The following is a 22566-nucleotide window of genomic DNA, read 5'->3' as shown; positions in this document are numbered from 1 at the left end:
ACAGTTTGTTACAGCAGCTAGGAAACTAACACAAGGCCTTTTTACTTTCAGGTCTGTGATGGCTGATTTTATGTGTCCACTTGACTAGGTCATGGGGTGCCCAGATGTCAGGTTAAACATTATTTCTGGGTGTGTCTGTGAGGGTCTTTCTGGATGAGATTAACATTTTAACCTGCTGACTGAGTAAAGTAGACTGCCCTCCCCTGTGTGAGTGGGCATCATCCAGTTTGTTGAGGGCGTGGATAGAAGAAACAGGTTGAATTCTCTCTCTCTGGCTGGCTGAGCTGGGACATCGGTCTTCTCCTGTCCTCGGACTAGGATTTACACCATCAGCACTCCTGGTTCTCAGGCCTCAGGACTCGGATGTACACCACTGCCTCTCCAGTTCTCAGGCCTCTGGACTTAGGCTGGAACTACACCACCAGCTTTCCAGGGTCTCCAGCTTGCAGACGGCAGGTTGTGGGACTTCTCAGCCTCCATAATTGTGTAAGTCAATTCCTTATAATAAATCTCTTTTGTATCTATAGCTATCGCTATAGCTATAGCTATCTCCACTTTATTGGTTCTATTTCTCTGGGGAACTCTGACTAAGACAAGGTCCCACTCCTTCAGAATGGTCTTTCTCTGCATCTTTATATGGGTGCCTCTTCTTCAAATGTTACCCTTCAGAGAAGTCTCCACTGACCCCTCCCCAATTTTCTAAAATGATCTCCTCTCCCTAAGTTGTTCTCTATTACCTCATTGTATTTTATACATAACACTTATCATATCTAAAATAATCTTATTTGGTTACCTGCTTACTGTCTGTCTTTCCTACCACCCTTCCCCCACTCCAACCAGAGGGTCAAGTCCTTGAGGACAGGAATTCATTCCAGTTCATCACTGTCCTTTCAGTGTCTACAATAGTATCCAGCACATTGTAGGAACTCACATATTTGTTGACTGATGATTGACTGCTTCCCTGCATCCTACGCAACAGAGTACATTATCAAACTTTTTGATCTTCATCAAATTTACAGGTAAAAAATGATATCTTACTTGTAGTTTTAATGCATGTGAATGAGACTGAGTAACTTCTTGCATGTTTAAAAGCTATTTATATTCTCCTCTTTGTGAAATGTATATTCTGTCCCTTGCCTATTTTTCTAAGGGGTTGTTGATCTTTCTCTACTGATTTATTTGAAGATGCTCTTTCCATACTAAGGAAATTAGTCCTTTGACATGATTTGCAGATATTTCCCCCTAATTTATGACTTTGCTTAAGGTATTTTTCTGCAATGCAGAAAATGTTCATAAAGTTGAATTTACTCATTTTTCTTTAGGGGTTCTTACTTTTATTCTCATGAGGTTTTTTATCCTTTCTCACTGGTTGAGAGAGAAGAAGACTGGAGTGCTCCCCTGGATCTAAAGATGGCCCCACATGGGGAAGATGGCAGAGCTGCACTACCAGCCCTGGATTCCTTGGCTCTTAACCAAGAGGGACATAAACCTCTATCTTGTTTAAGTCATTGTGTATTTGGGTATTTGCTTCAGAAGCTTATCATACATACCCTAACTAATATATCAAACCATCATAATCTGAGGAACTGGTTTATTTCAGATGAACAAGTCCTATCTTAGCAAAAAAAAATTACTTCTTTTAAAAATAGACTCTGAGTTTCTTTAATTAGCAGTTATGCTTTACTCTAAACTGGTTATATGTTTTCTTTTTCTTAAAATTCAAAAACTGAATGATCGTCTCTCAATAATCATGATTAGAACTCCATTTAGAAAAGTTTTAATGAAAGAACAGCAGCAGCAATTAAGTGAGAAGGGAAAAAACGTAGGATGTTTTACTTAGATCTCAGTTAATCTTTACAATTTCATGAGGAAGCAATTATTATACCCTTATTTGGATGAGGAAACCGATTTTTAAAAAGTCAGGAGAAGGGGCTGGCCCTGTGGCCGAGCGGTTAAGTTTGTGCGGTCTACTTTGGTTGCCTGGGGTTTCACTGGTTCAGATCCTGAGTGCGGACATGGCACCGCTCATCAAGCCATGCTGAAGTGGAGTCCCACACAGCACAACCAGAAGGACCTACAACTAGAATATACAACCATGTACTGGGGGACTTGGGGGAGAAGAAGAAGAAGGGGAAAAAAAAACACGGAGAATTGCCTAAGGTCTTACAGTTAGTAAATGGCGTATCTGGGATTCAAACTCAGGTCAGAATGATGCCATAGGCACTTGCACTGCACTATGCGTCCTTTAGGAAAGCCTCAACTCAGTTACTGCTGCTCCAAACACGACAATTTTACAAGTCTATTTTCATTAAAGTCTTAAAACCTATAAAATGTATACCTGTAGTTATGTTACATTTTAACTAAGTAGATTGAGCAATATAAAAGAATTTAAAATATATCCCACACATCATAGTGCTATCAGCTTACTCAAAAAGCAGAATCAAAAAGAGAGCTAAAAACACAACTTTTTATCTAATACAGAAGGATGTTAAGGCTGGACTGGAAAAGAACAAGGCAAGGGACTCCTACTTTTCATTTTAAGTCCATCTCTATTTAATTTTTGAACATGTATACGTATTACTTTGGTAATTTAAAAAATGCACATAAAATGCAAAACAAAGTTTACATTTTAAAGCCAGTAGTTTAATTCACTAGTAGTGGTGATTAATGGATTCTTCTTTTTCACCCAAAAAAGGTAGGATCACACATTTCTATGCGTATTAAGTTGAACCACCTGAGATGGCCATTTTTGTAGATTGGTAATATGCCTCAACCTAACACGTGGAAAGGAAATACATGAAAAAGAAAACATGGACTTGGAATTAGAAAGATTTGTGTTTGAGTCCCTACTTTGCCATTTATTAGCTATATGAATTTGGGCAAGTAGCAAGCTCTCTGAGCCTTGGTTTTCCCGAAAATGGAAAGAATACACTATTTCAGGGTCGTTATTAGACATAATTTATGTGAAATCCCTAAAACAACGCCTAACAAAGAAGAATTTAATGAATGGCAGGATATAGACATATACAGCCCCTCCAATAATGCAAATAAGGTTAATACTTATATTAAGTTAATACTGATATGCATATACTTATATGTGTGTATAATGATAGTGAGGTAAGGTTCTTGAGTAATATTTGAGTTTATAACTTCAGATTCTTCATCACATGTGTCTCATAGTAATTTAAATTATTGCTGTAAGTGTGAAGCAAAATTACATACACCAGTTCTAATGATAAAGGAGAGCTAAATAAAGTGAGTCAGTGACTATGGAAATTAATTATGGTCTCTGAAAGGGGAGAGTAATAGGCTATTTTTATACCTTCCTCACAGATACTCTGTAGATGCAAGGATCGAGGATGCCCGTGGTGGCGCTGGCACTCATTTTGCACATAAACGAGAACTTCTTCCTCCAGTGAACACAGTTTGCTTGCACCACCTCCCTGAAGGAAAAAAAAAAGAACCAGTTAATTAACTATTATTGATGGCATGTTAAAAAAAGCACACACACCCTTTCACTCAAGTCTATAATGCAAAAGTGATACATTAAAAGCCAGGATTTGGAAACAGTGAAACACCAAGAAAAAGAAAACAAATTCCTGACAAGGTGATCTGAAAATCTTTCGAAAGTTTTAATTATCCCCAGAAACCGAAAAAAAAGTGAATTTACTTATCAGTTTAATCAATATAAATTGAAGGTTCACTATTTATTCATTCAACACACAATACATGTTTATTTTACGTGTGCTGCGTATATGTTAAGTGTTTAAAATATAGAGATGAGAATGACAGTGTTCCTGACCTTGTAGGGCTCATAGTTAGTATAAGAGACAGAAATATAAACACTTATTCTAAAATGAACTGCTGTCACAGATTTACTCCTATTCCAGTCATAACAACAACAGCAGCTACCATTTATTGACAGCTTAGGACAGACTATTTAATCTCACAACAACCCTAGGAGGTAGCTGGCATCTACTTTATAGCCAAGGAAAATGAAGCACAAGGAGAAAAGTTAACTCAAGGTTATTTAGATAGAAAGCAGCAGCACTAACATTCAAATCAGGCCCATTTAACTCAAAAGCCTACTTGTCCACAAAGGAAAATTTATATTTTCCCAACAATTCTGCTCTTTCAAGTTTCCAGTCCTTTGACCATGCTGTTCCCTCTACTGTTATGTCTAAGGATAGGGAGTTTAGCCTTAGAAAGGAAGGATAATTATTCCTCTAACACAGGAATTAAAGAAAGACAATGGGTGAAAATAAAGAGACAGTTGGAGAGAGCAAAAGGGAAAGGCAAGAGAGCCCACGTTCAACAGTTTTCGATTTTCTGAGGAAAGGAATTGGTGAGGTTACTTCTACAGAATGACAGGGGCTGAGGGGTGAGTTGGAAATTTCAATAAAGGCTGAGGACAGTTAGCAATAACCAACATGGTGAATGTGGTAGGGAGTCAACTTGCAGCTGCTTCAGTGAATAAATGAATCTGTACTGGGACCAATCAGTTTGGTTTTATGGATTTCTCCATCAATACACAGAAATCCAAGAACAGGAATTGTAAAGCAAATATAATTTAAAAAACAAGTACGTGTTTGTGTGTGGTAAGTACATGGATGTTTACTTACTTACATATAAACAGATACACAAATGGGAGAGAAGCACACATATTTCATTTTTTTCATTAGGAACCTTTAGGTGATTTAATGAATGATGAAGTGAAAAGAATGACTATGTGTTCTTAGGGGAGTTTCCCTTGAAATCCAGCAGGGGTGCAATTTATACGGTCACAACACAGGCAGAATGAGAGTTATTTGGCAAAGGATGGATCTGAGGTACTGATCAGGCAACATGAGGTATCCCCAGTAAGATTACCATTAGTTAACCTGTAAACTCAAAAATAAATGAATTTTTTCAAAGAAAATCAGTGAATAATGAAAATAACAAAGAGGAGAAAAATAAAACCAGAATTTATTGTTGCTTCCCTCAACATCTCGTGGTCTCAAGACTTGATGGAGGCATTAGCCATGCCCTCCAGAGCTCCCAAAAGAGGTATGCAGGTATACTGATGTGCTGGACCCTTCAGGAGTAAGCTGTTCTTCAGGGTACTGGGTTGTTCCTGTCACTGAGACCACTGATGTATGATCAGGAATCAGAGACAACATTAAAAAAATTACATAAAAACTCCTAGTTAGAGATGGCAGGTTGAAAGCATGTATTAGCCTCTGCTCCTTCCCCAAAACCTTCTATTTAATTTTTAAGGCATCACCTCACAAGGACAAAGAGAACCAGAGAGAACACAAAAATAAGTGGCCAGGGAGCAACAAGTGGTAACTGATGTAGCAAATCAAAGAAAGCTGAACTGTAAGCTGGTAATGGTAAAAGCTAGGAGCGGGAATCTTAAATTGGTGTTGAAGCAGCATGAAGGAAGGACAAAAGGTAGAAGGACTGACTGAAAACTGTTTTAGAAACAGACTCTCAACAGATTCTCTCCCTGATTCCTGCAGAAGACTGAGATTTATTCTCATGACAAGGTAAAATAGAGGGATCTCTGCACTACCTGACTTGAGGGCAGGCATCGGAAACGGCACGATAGCATGGCTACATGGGGTCGGGGAGGGGGATGAAAGATGACTTACTGAATGCTCAGAATTGCAACCTTCTTCCCCTAACCTGTCCCTTAAATGCTAGAGCCAGGCATATACTCTTCCAGAAGATGTGGGAGGAAAATTCTCTGGGGAATCCAGTCAGCCTCAAAGAAAAGATCTAATGAGATGGATGTGAAGGTTCCCAACAAAATGGCTCAGCCAGCTCAATCCACAGTAAAAACCTGAGTGAATGAACACTTTCCACATGCACAAAGCTTCAAGGAACCTTCAGAGCCTCACAGTTACATATGAGCAGAAACTTGAGGAAAGTCTCTTAATATGAAAGACAGAGACCAAAACAAACAGCAAAAGGCAACTTGAACAAAACAGAGTCTATGCTGGAAGAAGAAAAAAGCTTCTCAGAGAGACAGAAATTGCATCTACCCCATAGGAATGGGATGCTATAAAAAAAGAACATACAGGAAACTAAAACGTACTCATAAATATCAAAATTACTGGGCTTAATTGTCTATTTGTTATTCCTGATCCACTCTACCCTTCTCTGTGGCCCCACAGGCTGGCCTTTATGGACTATATCAACCAGGCTCCCTTGCCTCTGCCTCTGAATGTGCTAAAGGGACAAACACCAGAAGGATGGAGGGCAGGAGGGGAGGGAAGTCAGTGTATTTATTCTCCTGGATCCTTTCCTGTCAGGCCATGTGGGAAACAGGTGGGTGGCTGGGGACTGCAGGTTTTCACAATACGCCTTGTAGAACTTAGACTCTAAACTGTGTGCATTTATGACTTTGTTAAAATAAAAACCAAATTAACAAATTCAAAACACTGTCAAATACTGAAGAATCCGAAAATGGGAACAAAAGTATATAACGTTGCAAGCCATTCTTTTCTAATTGCTGTAAAAAAATCTAAGAAATTTCTTTACTGGCAAATATATGAAAATTGAATGGTATCTTAAAATGTTATCCAGTCAATTATTCTAGGAATTAGGTCATAAGTACAAAAAATCTATTAATATTCATTGCAAAACCCTAAAACCTTGCTTTATGTTCTGTTACTTTACATTTGTTTGTGAAATAACAACAACTCCTCAGTAATACTAATTACGGAAACACATTTTTAGATTTTCACCTAGTCTAAAATGTTCTTACAATGTAGCAGGCTTTATATACCAAATAGTATATGCTACCATTTGCATAAATGGAGGGCAGCTTTGGCCTGAGTAACAAAAATAAGAGAAATCAAGTGAACTCTGTATATGAGTGCTTCTCTTAAAAAACAAGCAAGCAGGAACAGAGTATTTACAGAAATATTAATCTAGTTTGGCTAGAGAGTGGAGGAAGGCAACATTAAGTCACGTGGGCTTGGGAAGAAATAAGAGATTAAAAAACTTCAGCATAGCATCATAAATGTGGGCAGATAACTGAAATTATAATGTAGAACAGAGATGAAGAATAGGTTTTCATAAAAGACATGACACTAAGTCTTAAGGGAAAAAAAATACACCTCCATAACCCCAGGTTCCCATCTACTTACTACCTCTCTCTTTCTCTTCAGAGCCAAACTCCTTGAAGATGATGATACTAATGTTCACGATGGTTAGAGTGTCAAGAGCCATCTTGGACCACAAGGCTACCTTGAGGAAAAGCTATGTGATGGTGAAGCACAGAGACAGAAGGAAGATGGGTCCCAACAACCATGTAGCCCTGGAATAGACGTCTCCTCCCAGACTTCTTCTCCTTTTTTTTTTTTTTTATTGAGTTATTGATAGGTTACAATCTTGTGTGATTTCAGTTGTACATTAATGTTTGTCAGTCATGTTGTAGGTGCACCACTTCACCCTTTGTGCCCACCCCCCACCCCATCTTTCCCCTGGTATCCACTAAACTGTTCTTAGTCCATAATTTTAAATTCCTCATATGAGTGGAGTCATACACAGATTATCTTTCTCTTGCTGGCTTATTTCACTTAACATAATTCTCTCAAGGTCCATCCATGTTATTGCAAATGGAATGATTTTGTTCTGTTTTTCAGCTGAGTAGTATTCCATTGTATATATGTACCACATCTTCTTTATCCATTCGTCTGTTGATGGGCGCTTAGGTTGCTTCCACGTCTTGGCTATTGTGAACAGTCCTGCAATAAACATTGGGGTGCACAGGACTTTTGGGATTGCTGACTTCAAGCTCTTTGGATAAATACCCAGTAGTGGGATGGCTGGATCGTATGGTAGTTCTATTTTTAGTTTTTTGAGGAATCTCCATACTGTTTTCCATAGTGGCTGCACCAGTTTGCATTCCCACCAGCAGTGTATGAGGGTTCCTTTTTCTCCGCAACCTCTCCAACATTTGTTGCTATTAGTTTTAGATATTTTTGTCATTCTAACGGGCGTAAGGTGATATCTTAGTGTAGTTTTGATTTGCATTTCCCTGATGATCAGCGATGATGAGCATCTTATCATGTGTCTATTGGCCATCAGTATATCTTCTTTGGAGAAATGTCTGTTCATGTCTCCAGCCCATTTTTTGATTGGGTTGTTTGATGTTTTGTGGTTGAGTTGCGAGAGTTCTTTATATATTATGGATATTAAGCCTTTGTCAGATATATGACTTGCAAATATTTTTTCCCAGTTAGTGGGTTGTTTTTTTGTTTCAATCCTGTTTTCATTTGCCTTGAAGAAGCTCTTTAATCTGATGACGTCCCATTTGTTTATTCTTTCTATTGTTTCCCTTCTCTGAGAAGGCATGGTGTCCGAAAAGATCCTTTGAATACTGATGTCAAAGAGTGTACTGCCTACGTTTTCTTCCAGAAGCCTTATGGTTTCAGGTCTCACCTTTAGGTCTTTAATCCATTTTGAGTTTATTTTGGTGAATAGTGAAAAAGAATGGTCAATTTTCATTCTTTTACATGTGGGTTTCCAGTTTTGCCAGCACCATTTGTTGAAAAGACTTTCTTTTCTCCATTGTATGCCCTCAGCTCCTTTGTCAAATATAAGCTGTCCATAGATGTGTGGTTTTATTTCTGGGCTTTCAATTCTGTTCCATTGATCTGTGCACCTGTTTTTGTACCAGTACCATGCTGTTTTGATTACTGTAGCTTTGTAGTATGTTTTGAAGTCAGGGATTGTGATGCCTCCCGTTTTGTTCTTTTTTCTCAGGATTGCTTTAGAAATCCGGGGTCTTTTGTTGCCCCATATGAATTTTAGGATTCTTTGTTCTAATTCTGTAAAGAATGTCATTGGGATTCTGATTGGGATGGCGTTGAATCTGTAGATTGCTTTAGGTAGAATGGACATTTTAACTATGTTTATTCTTCCAATCCATGTACATGGAATGTCTTTCCATCTCCTTATGTCGTCATCCAATTCTCTCAGAAAGGCCTTGTAGTTTTCATTATATAGGTCCTTCACTTCCTTAGTTAAATTTACCCCAAGGTATTTTATTCTTTTTGTTGCGATTGTGAATGGTATTGTATTCTTGAGTTCTTTTTCTGTTGGTTCATTACTGGAGTATAGAAATGCTACTGATTTATGCAAATTGATTTTATACCCCGCAACTTTGCTGTAGTTGTTGATTACTTCTAACAGTTTTCCAGTGGATTCTTTGGGGTTTTCTATATATAAGATCATGTCGTCTGCAAACAGTGAGAGTTTCACTTCTTCCCTCCCTATTTGGATTCCTTTTATTCCTTTTTCTTGCCTGATTGCTCCTCCCAGACTTCTTAAACCTTATTATTTAAAATGCTTATTTTGGGTTTTGCAGCTGAACTAAATCTTAACTGATAAAGCCTATGGCCAAACACTCCCAAATAAAGGAATCTGCAGAGTTCAGATATTACTCACATTGTGGTAGGTACTCTAGGAATCCTAGGGTCCTGTTCCCCTCATTTAAATTATTCTATGGAGCAAGATGGTGGAATAAGAGATCCTCAGCCTTCGTTCTCCCACAGTAACAACATTTGACAGACATCCATGGACAAAACTGGCTTTGTGGGAGCTTTGGGTTCTAGGTAGGAGGTTGTGACACCCCAGTGGAGCCCATGACTGACAAGCGCTGCTTTAAGAAGGTAGGCCCGTACCTCAGTTGGTACTGGAGGTTTATTAGTTTCTGTTGGTCATATCATGTTTACCTGGTTCTTCGTGATCCTTGCATGGTATCTGTGCATTTGAAAGGGCAGACACCCCTTCCAGTCTTTACAGTCTGGTTTTGGCAGGTAAAGACCTTCTCTTGCCAGGTCCCCGAACTGATGGGACTGCCTCCGGGATTATGGTCAAGTGGGGCTGGAGCTGGACCACATGGCTGCTACCAGGTCCACAGCCAAGGCCAACTGTGGTCCTGTCTGTTGACCTGGAAGCAGCCTGACCCCTGTAGTCTCAGCTCTAGCACCATCAACCAGGGGATGGCAGTCCTGCCACCAGCCCCATCCACTAAAGGATCTGGGAGGAGCCACGTCCATCTGTGCCCTAGTAAAAGGGCCAGTGACCACAGACCCAGAATAGCCTCATGATCTGACTCCAGACCCATGTAACTGTGGTCCTGGAGGTGTCCTGTCTGCCCAGCGACCCAAGAAGAGCCACACCACTGGTAGCAGGGGCACTGACCACAGAACCTGACTGCATACCCTGAAGCAGCCCCATGCACCTGCTCCAGCCCCACTCCACCATGGTCTAGTGGCAGTCCTGCCTGCCCAGGGACCCAGCAGGAACCATGTCTGTCTGTGCCCTGGATAATAGGCTCGCTGACCTTGAACCAGACTGTGGACTCTGAAGAAGCCCTGTGACTCAGCTCCAGCTCTTCTCTACTGTGGTTCTAGAGGTAGTCATGCCCACCTATGGATCCACCCAGGGACCTAGCAGGAGCTACATCTGTCCATGAGTCTGGTAACAGGTCTGTCAAATGTGGACGTGACTGCAGCCACATGACCTGTTTCTAGCCCAACTTGACCATGGTTTCAGAGGCAGTCCTGTCTGCCTGGGTACCCCATGGGAACCATACCTGCCATGCTCCTGGTAAAAGGCCAGCCAAACAGACCTGACTGCAGACCCAGCAGCAACTATATGATCTGGCTCCAGCCCAGCTTGAGCACTATCCCAGAGGCAGTCCCATCAGTCTGACGACCCAGAAGGACAAGGTCTTTACCAGCTGAAACTAGTCTGTAAAGGCCAGAAGAAGTGTCTACTTCTTCAAACATACAGACACCAACACAAGGGTACACAGATCATGAAGAATAAGGTAAACATGACACCATCATGAGAAACCAGTAACCAACTCTAAAGAAATTGAAACCCACAAACTGCTTGACAAAAAATTCAAAATAATCATCTTAAAGAAACTCAATGAACTGCAAGAGAACACTGACAGACAACAAAATAAAATCAAGACAACAACACATGAACAAAATTAGAGGTTCAACGAAGAGAAACCATAAAAAAGAACCAAACAGAAATTCTAGAGTTGAAGAACACAATATCTGAACTGAAACATTCAATAGAGAGTTTCAACAAGAGATTCAATCAAGCAAAGAAAGAATCAGCGAGCTTGAAGACAGATCATTTGAAATTACTCAGTTGCAGGAACAAAAGAAAAAAGAATGAAAAACAGTGAAGAAAGCCCATGAACTTATGGGAAAGCATCAAAAGAACCAACATAGCATTATGGGAGTTCCAGAAAAAGAACAGAAAGAGAAAGGGGCAGAAAACTTATTTAAATAAATAATGGCTGAAAACTTCTCAAATATGGGGAAATAAACATTCAGATTCATGAAGCCCAAAAGACCCCAAATAGGTTGAACTTAAAGAGTTCTATAGTAAGCTGCATTATAATTAAACTGTCAAAAGTTAAAGACAAAGAGGGAATTTTAAAGGCAGCAAGAGAAAAGCAACTCATCACATACAAGGGAATCCTCGTAAGACTATCAACAGATTTCTCAGTAGAAACTTTGCAGTCCAGGAAAGAGTGGGATGATACATTCAAAGTGCTGAAAGAAAAAAACTGCCAACCAAGGATACCCACAAAAATCATCCTTTGAAAATGAAGGAGAGATAAAGACTTTCTTAGACAAATAAAAACTGAGGGAGTTTTCACCACTAGACCTGTCTTACAAAAGGTGCTAAAGGGAGTGCTTCAAGTTGAAACGAAAGAATGTTAAACAGCAACATGAAAGCACTTGAAAGTATAAATCTCACTGGTAAAGGGAAATATACAGACAAATACACAATAAGGTAGTACTGTAACAGTGGTGCATAAATCACTTTTAATACCAGTACAAAATTTAAAAGGCAAAGGTATTAAGACTAATTATAACCAGAAAAATTTGTTAATGGATACAAAATATAAAAAGAAGTAAGTTCTCACATAAACAACAAAGTGTGTTGGGGAGAGTAAAAGAGTTTTTGTAAACGATTGAAGTTACCTGCTTAAAATAGACTCTTACAAGAAGTTTTATGCAAGCCTCATGGTAACCACAAATAAAAAACCTACAGAAGATACAAAAAAGAAAAGGCAAAAGAATCAAAGTACATTATTACAAAAAATCAGCAAATCATAAAGGAAGACAGTAAGATAGGAAGAGAGGAAAAGAATCATAAAAACAGACAGAAAACAATTAACAGCAATGGCATTAAATGGCAGCAATGGCAATTAAAACAATGGCAACAGCAAGTCTTTACCTATTAACAAATACTTTAAATGTTAGTGGACTAAACTCCCCAACGAAAGTCAGAGAATGGATGAATGGGTAAAAAACACCAAGACCTAACTATATGCTGTATATAAGAGACTCACTTTAGATTTAAGGAAAGGGAAGGGGTGGAGAAAGACACTCTATGCAAATGGTAACCAAGAGTGCAGCGGTGGCTACAGTTACATCAGACAAAACAGACTTTAAATCAAAAAGAATGACAAGGTCATTATTTAATGATAAAAGGGTCAATTCAACAGGAAGATATAACAATTATAAATACATATGTATCCAACATCAAAGCATCTAAATATATAAAGTAAATATTGACAGACCTGAAGGAAGAACTAGACAACAATATAATAACAGTAGGAGACTTCAATATCCTACTGATTACAATGGATGGATCATCCAGACAAAAAAATCAGTAAGAAAACAGCAGCACTGAACAACATTAGAACCAAATGGACCTAACAGACATATACAGAACTTTCTACCCATCAGCAGAATACTCTTTTTTTCTCAAGTGCACATGGAACATTCTCCAGGATAGATCACGTTAGGTCATAAAACAAGTCAATAAATTTAAGATCTAAATCATTCCAAGTATCTTTCCCAATCGCAATGAAATAATACTAAAAATCAATAAGACGAGAAAATTCACAAATATGTGGAAACTAAACAACATACTCTTGAATAATCATTGAGTAAAAAAGGAAATCAAAAGAGAATTTTAAAAGTATGTCAAGACAAATGAAAACAAAAACACAACATACCAAAACTCACGGACAGTAGCAAAAGCAGTACTAAGAGGGATGTTTATAGCACTAAACACCTCCATTACAAAAGAAAGATTTCAAATAAACAACCTACCTTTATACTTCAAAACTAGAAAAATAACAAACTAAGCTCAAAGTTAGCAGAAGGGAGGAAAGAATAAAGATTAGAATGGACATAAATCAGAGATTAGAAAAAATTAACAGAAATAAGAGTTGGCTATTTGAAAAAATAAAACAAAAAAACTCTTAGCTAGACTAAGAAAAAAAGAGAGAAGACATATAAAATCAGAAACAAAAGAGGAGATATTACAAAAGATGCTTCAGAAATAAAAAGAATCATAAGGCACTATTATGAACAGTTATACACCAACAAACTGGATAACCCAGAATAAATCAATAAATTCACAGAAACATACAACTTATCAAAACTGGATCATGAAGGAGAAAACTGGAACAGACCAATAACAAATAAGGAGATTGAATCACTAATCAAAAACCTCCCAACAAAATAAAGCCTAGGACCAAATAGCTTCATGGGAGAACTCTACCAAACATTCAAAGAAGAATTCACACCAATCATTCCTAAACTTCCAAGAGGTAGAAGAAGAGGGAACAATTTGAAACTCATTTTATGAGGCCAGCATCACTCTGATATAAAAGCCAAAGATACCACAAGAAAAGAAAACCATAGGCCAATATCTCTGATGAACACAGATGCAAATATCCTCAGTAAAATACTAGCAAGTCAAATTCAACAACACATTAAAAGGATTAACATATGCGAATCAACCAATGTGATACACCACGGTAACATAATGAAAGATAAACCCACATGATGATCTGAAGAGATGTAGAAAAAGGATTTGACAAAATTCAATATTCATGATAAAGACTTTCAACAAAATTGGTATTGCAGGAACTTAGCTTAGCACAATAAATAAATTTCACATATGAAAAGCCCACAGCTAACATCACAATCAATGGGGGAAAAACTGAAAGCTCCTCCTCTAAGATCTAGTACAATATGAGGATGCCCACTCTCAACACTTCTATTCAACATAGTACCAGAAGTCCTAGCCAGAGCAGTTAGTCAAGAAAAAGAAATAGAAGGCATCCAAATCAGAAAGGAAGAAGTAAGATTATCTCTATTCGCAGATGACATGATCATGTATAGAGAAAACTCTAAAGACTCAACAAAAGACAGAACTAATAAGTGAATACAGTAAAGTTGCAGGATACAAAATCAACGTAAGAAAAAAATCAGTGGTGTCTCTATGGAAAACAGTATGGAGATTCCTCAAAAAACTGAAAACAGAACTACCATACGACCCAGCTATCCCACTACTGGGTATCTACCCAAACAATTTGAAATCAACAATCCAAAGTAACATATGCACCCTTATGTTCGTTGCAGCACTGTTCACAATAGCCAAGACATAGAAGCAACCCAAGTGCCCATCGACTGATGATTGCATAAAGAAGATGTTGTATATACATACAACAGAATACTACTCAGCCAGAAAAAAGACAAATTCATCCCATTTGCAATAACATGGAAGGACCTAGAGGGAATTATGCTAAGCAAAATAAGCCAGTCTGAGAAAGACAAACACCAGATGATTTCACTCATATGTAGAATATAAACAAACACATGGACAAAGAAAACAGTTCAGTGGTTACCAGGGGAAGGAGGGTGAGGGGAGCACAGGGGGTGAAGGGGAGCACTTATGTGGTGACAGTCAAGAAATAATGTACAAACTGAAATCTCACATTGATGTAAACAATTATGGACTCAATGAAAAAAAAAAGCTCCCCTCCCCCCCATAAAAAGCAGTGGCGTTTCTATACACAAATAATGAACTATCTACAAAGGAAAGTAAGTAAATAATCCCATTCACAATAGCAACAAAAGGAATAAAATACCCAGGAATAAACTTAATGAAAGAAGTAAAAGACTTGTACACTGCAAATTATAAAACACTGACAAAGAAAGTTAATGAAGTTACAAATAAATGGGAAGACACCCCATGTTCATAGATTGGAAGAATTAATATTGTTAAAATGTCCATACTATCTAAAGTGATCTACAGATTCAATGCAAGCCCTATCAAAATTCCAATGGCATGCTTTACAAAAATAGAAAAAACAACCCTAAAATTCACATGGAACCACAGAAGACCCTGATCAGTCAAAGTAATCTTGAGGAAAAAGAACAAAGCTGGAGGCATCACACTTCCTGATTTCAAAATGTATTACAAAGCCACAGAAATCAAAACAGTATGGTATTGGCATAAAGACAGAAATACAGAACAATGGAACAGAATAGAGAGCCCAGAAACAAATCCACCTGTTTATGCGCAATTGATCTTTGACAAGGGTGCCAACAACACACAATGGAGAAAGGACAGCGGTGCTGGGAAAACTGGTTGTCCACACGTAGAAGAATGAAAGTGGACCCTAATCTCACACCATATATAAAAATCAACTTAAAATGGATTAAAGACTTAAAACATAAGGCCTGAAACAGTAAAACTGTCAGAAGAAAACATAGAGGAAAAAGCTTCTTGACACTGGTCCCGGCAACGATTTTTTGGATACAACACCAAAAGCACAGGCAACAAAAGCAAAAACAGACAAGTGTGATTGCATCAAACTAAAAAGCTTTTGCACAGCAAAGGAAACAATCAATAGAATGAAAAGGATATCTATGGAATGGAAGAAAATATTTGCAAACCATATATCTGATAAGGGGTTAATATCCAAAATATACAAGGAACTCAAACAACTCAATAGCAAAAACCCCCCAAATAACCCAATTATAAAATGGGCCTCCATTTCATAATTGGACATTTAAATGGGCATTTCTCAAGTGAAGATAAAGGCCAACAGATATGTGAAAAGGTGCTCAACATCACTAATCATTAGGGAAATACAAGTCAAAACCACAATGAGATATCACCTCACACCTGTTAGAATGGTTATTATCAAAAAAACAAAAGATAACAAGTGTTAGTGAGAATGTGGAGGAAAAGGAACCCTTGTACACTGTTGGTGGGAATATAAATTGGTATAGTCATTATGTAAAACAGTATGGAGTTTCCTTAAAAATTAAAAATAGAATTACCAAATGATCCAGCAATCCCACTTCCAGGTATATATCCAATAGAAGCGAAATTGGTGTCTTGAAGAGATATCTGCACTCCCATGTTCACCGCAGCATTATTTACAACAGCCAAGATATGGAAACCACCTAAGTGTCTGTCGAGGGATGAATGGGTCAAGAAAATGTGGTGTATATATATATACACACACATACACACAGTGGAATACTATTCAGCCATAAAAAAGAAGAAAATGTGATAACATGGACGAACCTGGAGGGCATTATGCTAAGTGAAGTCAGCCAGACATAGAAAGACAAATACTGCATGACGTCACTTAAATGTGGAACCTAAAATAGTCAAACTCATAGAAGTGCAGAGTAGGATCGTGGTTGCCAGGGAGTAGGAAGTGAGGGAAATGGGGAAAATGTTAGTCCAAGGGTACAAAATTCAGTTATACAAGATGAATAAGTTCTGGAGATCTAATGTACAGCATGGTGACCAGAGTTAACAATACTGTATTGTATACTTGAAGTTTGCTAAGAGAGTAGATCTTAAGTGTTCTCACCAGAAAAAAAAAAAAAAAGGAACTACGTGAGGTGATGGATATGTTAATTAGCCTGATTATGGTGGTCATTTCACAATGAATGTGTATATCAAAACATCAGATTGTACACTTTAAATATTGATACAATTAATTTGTCAATTGTACATCAACAAGGCTAAAGAAATATACAAAACCATTACTACCAGAGAGCTCCTCCTAAAACGCAAATTTGATAAGGTCATTCCTCTGTCCTCTGTTTAAAATCCTTCACTGCTTCCCCATGTTTTAGAGGATTAGGTCCAACCTCCTGAACACAGTATCTCCACGATTAGGCCCCTATCTTTAGTCTTCTCTCTTAATCCTTTCTGTCTCATACTGTTTGTCTGTTCCCCACTTACTTCACACCATTTCTCATTTATATGCCTTTGTTCATAATGTTTGCTTTCCCTTGCATGCCATCTATTCTCCCTTTCAGCTTCCCACATTCACCAGTTTAATTCTAACTCATTTAGTCATCACCTCCTCTAGGAATCTTTCTTCAACTCAGTCATCAAGTGAAAGCCTAGTGTCCTGTATGGCCTGGTCTGCCTCAGTTCCCTGAATACCTCAGTGTCTGACATTCCCTAGCCAGGAGCACTGCCACCCAGGGGATGGGCTGGCAAGAACAGGCCGAATTGGCTTCCTCCATCACTCCATTTAGTCCACATCCCCCAGGACACGGCCCTAATTTCCTTTTCCCCTGCCTTGTTTCTGGCAGATTCTTCTAAGATTACTTATATTTCAAAGGAACCAAAATTGTAAATGAATTTTAAAAATTTATAAGGTTAAATAATTGCTGACTATAACCTTTCTTAATAGGATCTCAAGTAGAAACCGATATGTTAATTTAAATCATCTTTTAGATTTTGTGATATCAAAATAACAGTCCTGGAGTACTAAACAATCTCTCTAAATAAAAAATATCTTCGCGTGCCTAAGGCAATTACTCAGAATTTTTTGTGGTTATCTTTAACGTGTACACACACACACGCACACACATACACACAGCTGTCAGAAAGCTGTCCAAATTATACAAACAAAAAAAAGTGGCAAAGTAGTTTGTGAGAGTTTGTTATACTGATGGGTTACCATGGAAACAAACTCAGACTACTTGGCAACTGAGACAAAAGTCACATTAGTAAATGTTTTCCGTTATATGAGTCATTAATTTCCTATGAGTTTTATATGGTTGCTTAACCACTTTCAAGAAACAAAGCAACAGAATATGATTTGTGTTGATACTGTGGAAAGCCAAGTGCTTCTACAAGAAAATGATAAAGCTGCTGATTGTGAAATACACAAGCAGAGGACTTAAAAGAAGACAAATGTTGCTATGGCCACTGTTTATGCTTCAAAAGAGTCAAAGAAAATCTAAAAAGTCTTTAAAAAATAAGAGTGACATAAAATAAAAAGAAAATTATGGATCCATTTTTTGTGACCACTTAGTTACTATACCAGCAAATTGCATTACTTAATATTCTAAAAATAACTTGCATATGTATACTCTAGGCACATATTTAAAATTATGCCATGTCTTAGGAATTCAAAGTATTTTTAACTTTTTAGAAACAGTGGTAAAAAAAAAAACCTGCTATGAGGAATGCAAGCTGCTTTGCCAGACAATATGACTGCAGGGAGGTTAAGAGCTTGTATCCAGAGCCAGTCGGCTTGGGTTCAAGTCCTGCCTCTGTGACTTGCCAGCTGTCACACTGGACACATTCCCCTAACCTCTCTGCATTTCGGTTCTTTCCTCCGTGAAACAGGGATGGTTAACAGTACCCACACCTCATAGGAATTTTGGGAAACCAAGTGAATTATTACATATGGTATTCAGAACAGTGGCTACATTATAGTGCATCTCAATAATAAATGCTAGAAGTTGTTATTATCAAGGATATAAGTAGTTCTAAGCCCACTGACATTTGCCCTCCAGAGAGAAGTAACGGTTAACCTTACAAGTAGAGAATTTTCTTCAACATTAATGGAAATTTCTATTTTATAAAAGATAGAGATTCCTGAGAAAATGAACTTTTGGGAACTGAAGCAAAAACAAGACTCCCAGGATAAATCAGATCTATAAAATTGTGACTTTTAATTACAACACTAAGGATAAATGAATCTCTTATACTCCAGAGGTACTTTTGGACTGAGTAATTGGGTGGACAGTACTATCATTCAGTGGGAAAACTTGAACACAAGATTTTCTCTTATTCATTCGTTCATTCTGCTGGTCGTGTTAGTAAGGGAAATGATAATCCCGTTTTGGACATTTTGAGGTTGAGGAGCCTGAGAGCCCCTCGTTTGGAAATGTCCCGTGGGCAGACACACATAGAGACCTAGAAATCAAAGAAGATTGGGTTGAAAATACAAATGTGAAAGTCCTCAGCATGTAAATGGTCACTGAGGCCATGGGAATGGAGGAGGCCATTCAGGAAGAGTGGTAGAGTAGGCAGGAAAGAGTCAGGAACTCTAGGGAACACTGGCACGTATGGTATAGGAGAAGAAAGGGGTCAGGGAAAGGAGACTAAAGGGTCAACAGAGAGAGAAGCAAAGGAAATCATGCTATCACCAAAACCAAAGGAAAAGATTTTTTCCCCCTCTGAGGAAGATTAGCCCTGAGCTAATATCTGCTGCCGATCCTCTTCTTTTGCTGAAGAAGATTGGCCCTGAGCTAACATCTGTGCCCATCTTTCTCGACTGTATATGTGGCACGCCTACTGCAGCATGGCTTGATAAATGGTGGGATCCGAACTGGTGAACCCTGGGCTGCCAAAGCAGAGCGCACAAATTCAACCGCTGCACCCCAGGCTGGTCCAAAAGGAAAAGATTTTTAAGAGGAATTGCTCAACAGTATCAAATGTGGTAGAGAGGTCAGGTAAGATAAAGATTAAAAAGAAACAATGAAGTCACTGATAACGTTGGCAAGTGGTTTCAGTGAAAAGGTGGGGGTGGAAGGCCGATTACTATGGGAAGTGGAGACAGGGAACAGAGACAATTGATTTCAAATATTTTAGTAATACAGAGGAGAAAATTAGGGCAGCAGCCAGATGGGGATATGGGGTAGAGAAGCATTTCATTTTAACATGCAAGGGACTTAGGCATGCTTTGGTGCTTACAGGAAAGAACCAGTAAACAGAAAAACACAAAGATTTGAGAGGGTATGAATGATGGTGCCAGAGGGGACCCATCCCTGAGAATGTCAGAGGGGATGGGATCCAGACAATAGTTGGGGGATTGGCCCTGCACAGAAGAAGGGGCTCCTCTTACATCATGAAGAGAGGAAGAGACAAGAACAAGCTCTGACACAGGCAAGTGTGTCAAAAGACCACTGTTCGTTGCCCAGTACTGTTCTAATGAGATATTTCATATAAAAAACACAGTACTACCTGGTACACATAGGACCTCAAATAAATATTTGCTGAATATTTGCTTGTTAGTAATCTGCAGTATATATTACAAGGCAATCTTTGTAGCCTCACGCAGGGAGGATGGCCATTCATTGACTTGGCAGATGTCCTAATGAGAAATTTCATTTAAAAAAAAGTATGCAAAATTATACCCATTTTTATAGTATGATAATTGACTAGTTAATAATTGTTTTATGAGTAAAAATGTTTAAACTCGAAGTATGAATTTATGTTCACCTAAAGAGACACGTATTCTTTAAGTTCCCTCATAAAGAGTCACAGTTCATTCTTTCTATATACTTTTTGATCACATTTCTAAACATTTAATACAAACAATTAGAATAATATAAAAAAAGAAGACAAGCACCCAGTTCACCTGTCAGTTAACACACAGTTTTCTATTCGTAACTTTTCAGCTTAACAGCCAGTGAAAGGAAAGCAGGACGGTATAATGGAAAGAGCAAAAGACAGAGAATCAAGATGTTTTCTATTATAAACTACATAAGTGACTTTGGACTAGTCATTCAACCTGCTAGGGTCTTAATTCTCTCATGAAGAAACAAAAGTGTCGAGGGGCTGGCCCCGTGGCCGAGCAGTTAAGTTCGCGCGCTCTGCTGCAGGCGGCCCAGTGTTTCGTTGGTTCGAATCCTGGGCACGGACATGGCGCTGCTCATCAAACCACGCTGAGGCAGCGTCCCACATGCCACAACTAGAAGGACCCACAACGAAGAATATACAACTATGTACGGGGGGCTTTGGGGAGAAAAAGGAAAAAATAAAATCTTTAAAAAAAAAAAAGGAAACAAAAGTGTTGAATAGATGCTATGTAGCATAAAAGCTTCATGATTCCATGTATCAAAATGAATATTTTTGACAAAAATATTTTATCCAAGAAAATTAACTTGTTTTACTGTAACTATACACATCCTACATTGCATCATTTCCCTACTTTCTAGAAAGGCAGTACAGATGAAGAAGACACAATAAAAAATTAAATAATAGAAAAAAAGTCCTAACCTAAGGAAAGATCTCATACTAAAAACCTAAGAATACACATTATGATCTACGAAAATTTTTTTTTTTAAGATTTTTTAAAAAAAAATTTTCCTTTTTCTCCCAAAGCCCCCAGTACATACTTGTGTAGTTTTAGTTGTGGGTCCTTCTAGTTGTGGCATGTGGGACGCCATCTCAGCATGGCTTGATGAGTGGTCCCATGTCTGTGCCCAGGATTCTAACTGGCGAAACCCTGGGCCACGGAAGCAGAGCGCACAGACTCAACCACTCGGCCACGGGGCTGGCCCCGGTCTAGGAAAATTTAATGAAAAGAAAACTACACAAAACTCCTCAATTGCAATAAGATAAAAATCCTTCAAGAATATAGGAAATTAAAATCAGGTATGTGTGTAGGAATGAAAATATGTTCTCCACAGCTCTTAAAAACAAAGGGACAAGTGACTAACTTTACAGAGCTCAGAAGCTGGTGTGAACTATGGATTCTGTCTCTAGCCCAAACGTCGCACTGTGTGTGAAGGAAAGAGAAAGATATTCTCTCAGACATGCAAGGACTGAACCAAACAAAGCAAAGCAAAAACACTATCACCCAGGTACCCTTTCTGAACAGGACACTTGAATCGTCCTAGAAAAAGAAAAATGAATTAAAAGTTAGATCTTAAGAATCAAAAAAAAGGGCAAGAAAGCAAGTCCGTAAGTTACCTGTTCTTTCAAAAATACTTTACTTTGAACAAAGGACTTTTCTGTCCTTTCTGAATAGTCTAAAAACAAGTGTGAAAGTAACAGCCGAAACAGTTCCTTCCATCACACATTCAGTCAGCCAGTGTCCAGATAAGAGATATACGGTTCCTTCTTGCCTACAGACTAAAGGCCAAATTCTCCCACTATATATTTAACCCTCCATGGTCTGCCTCAACTTCTCCAATTTGATCCTCTATGATTTACCTTTGCTGACTCTTCACTAACTGAATTACCCACTCTTTTCTACCCAGGCACTACGCCTTTCCACACCTGCCTTTTTACTGTTCTCTCCCTTTGGGATGCCCTCCCAAATGCCTTCTATCCATTTCCTACCATCCAACCTCCTCCACCTCCTATAATGGAAAGGGAACAAACTTTAGAGTCAGAAGACCTGGGCTCAAGTCTAATTTCAACTCTGAATGATGTTGAACAAATTACTTTCCACTACGTAAGTTTTCTCTTGTACGAAATGTTTTGTAGTCAGCTACAAATTGGTAAACACATGTTGCCTGAATCTATAAAAGAGTATAAAAACTTACTTCAAAGGGCTCTTTGAAGATTAAATGATATAATATGTATATAAAGGACTGTGTAAACCACAGAGTGCTATGAAGCAAGACCTCCCTCAAAAGCTTTTTCTCTGATACATTTCCTGAGTCCCCG

The 22566-nt window shown here is 38.3% G+C and overlaps 1 protein-coding gene across 2 annotated transcripts in view; it reads right to left on the bottom strand.

The window, feature by feature from the left end:
• The window catches only part of EEIG2 (EEIG family member 2), a 71840-nt gene that overhangs the window by 29742 nt on the left and 19532 nt on the right, over positions 1–22566 (bottom strand). For both annotated transcript variants that reach the window (XM_044749147.2, XM_014835229.3), the window contains exon 2: positions 3323–3443. In XM_044749147.2, coding sequence (XP_044605082.1) covers positions 3323–3443 — 121 coding nt within the window. The remainder of the gene's footprint in view (positions 1–3322; positions 3444–22566) is intronic.

Source organism: Equus asinus, chromosome 16 (assembly GCF_041296235.1).
Source record: "Equus asinus isolate D_3611 breed Donkey chromosome 16, EquAss-T2T_v2, whole genome shotgun sequence".
Lineage (NCBI taxonomy): Eukaryota > Metazoa > Chordata > Mammalia > Perissodactyla > Equidae > Equus > Equus asinus.
This window is presented reverse-complemented; position numbering and strand designations above follow the sequence as displayed.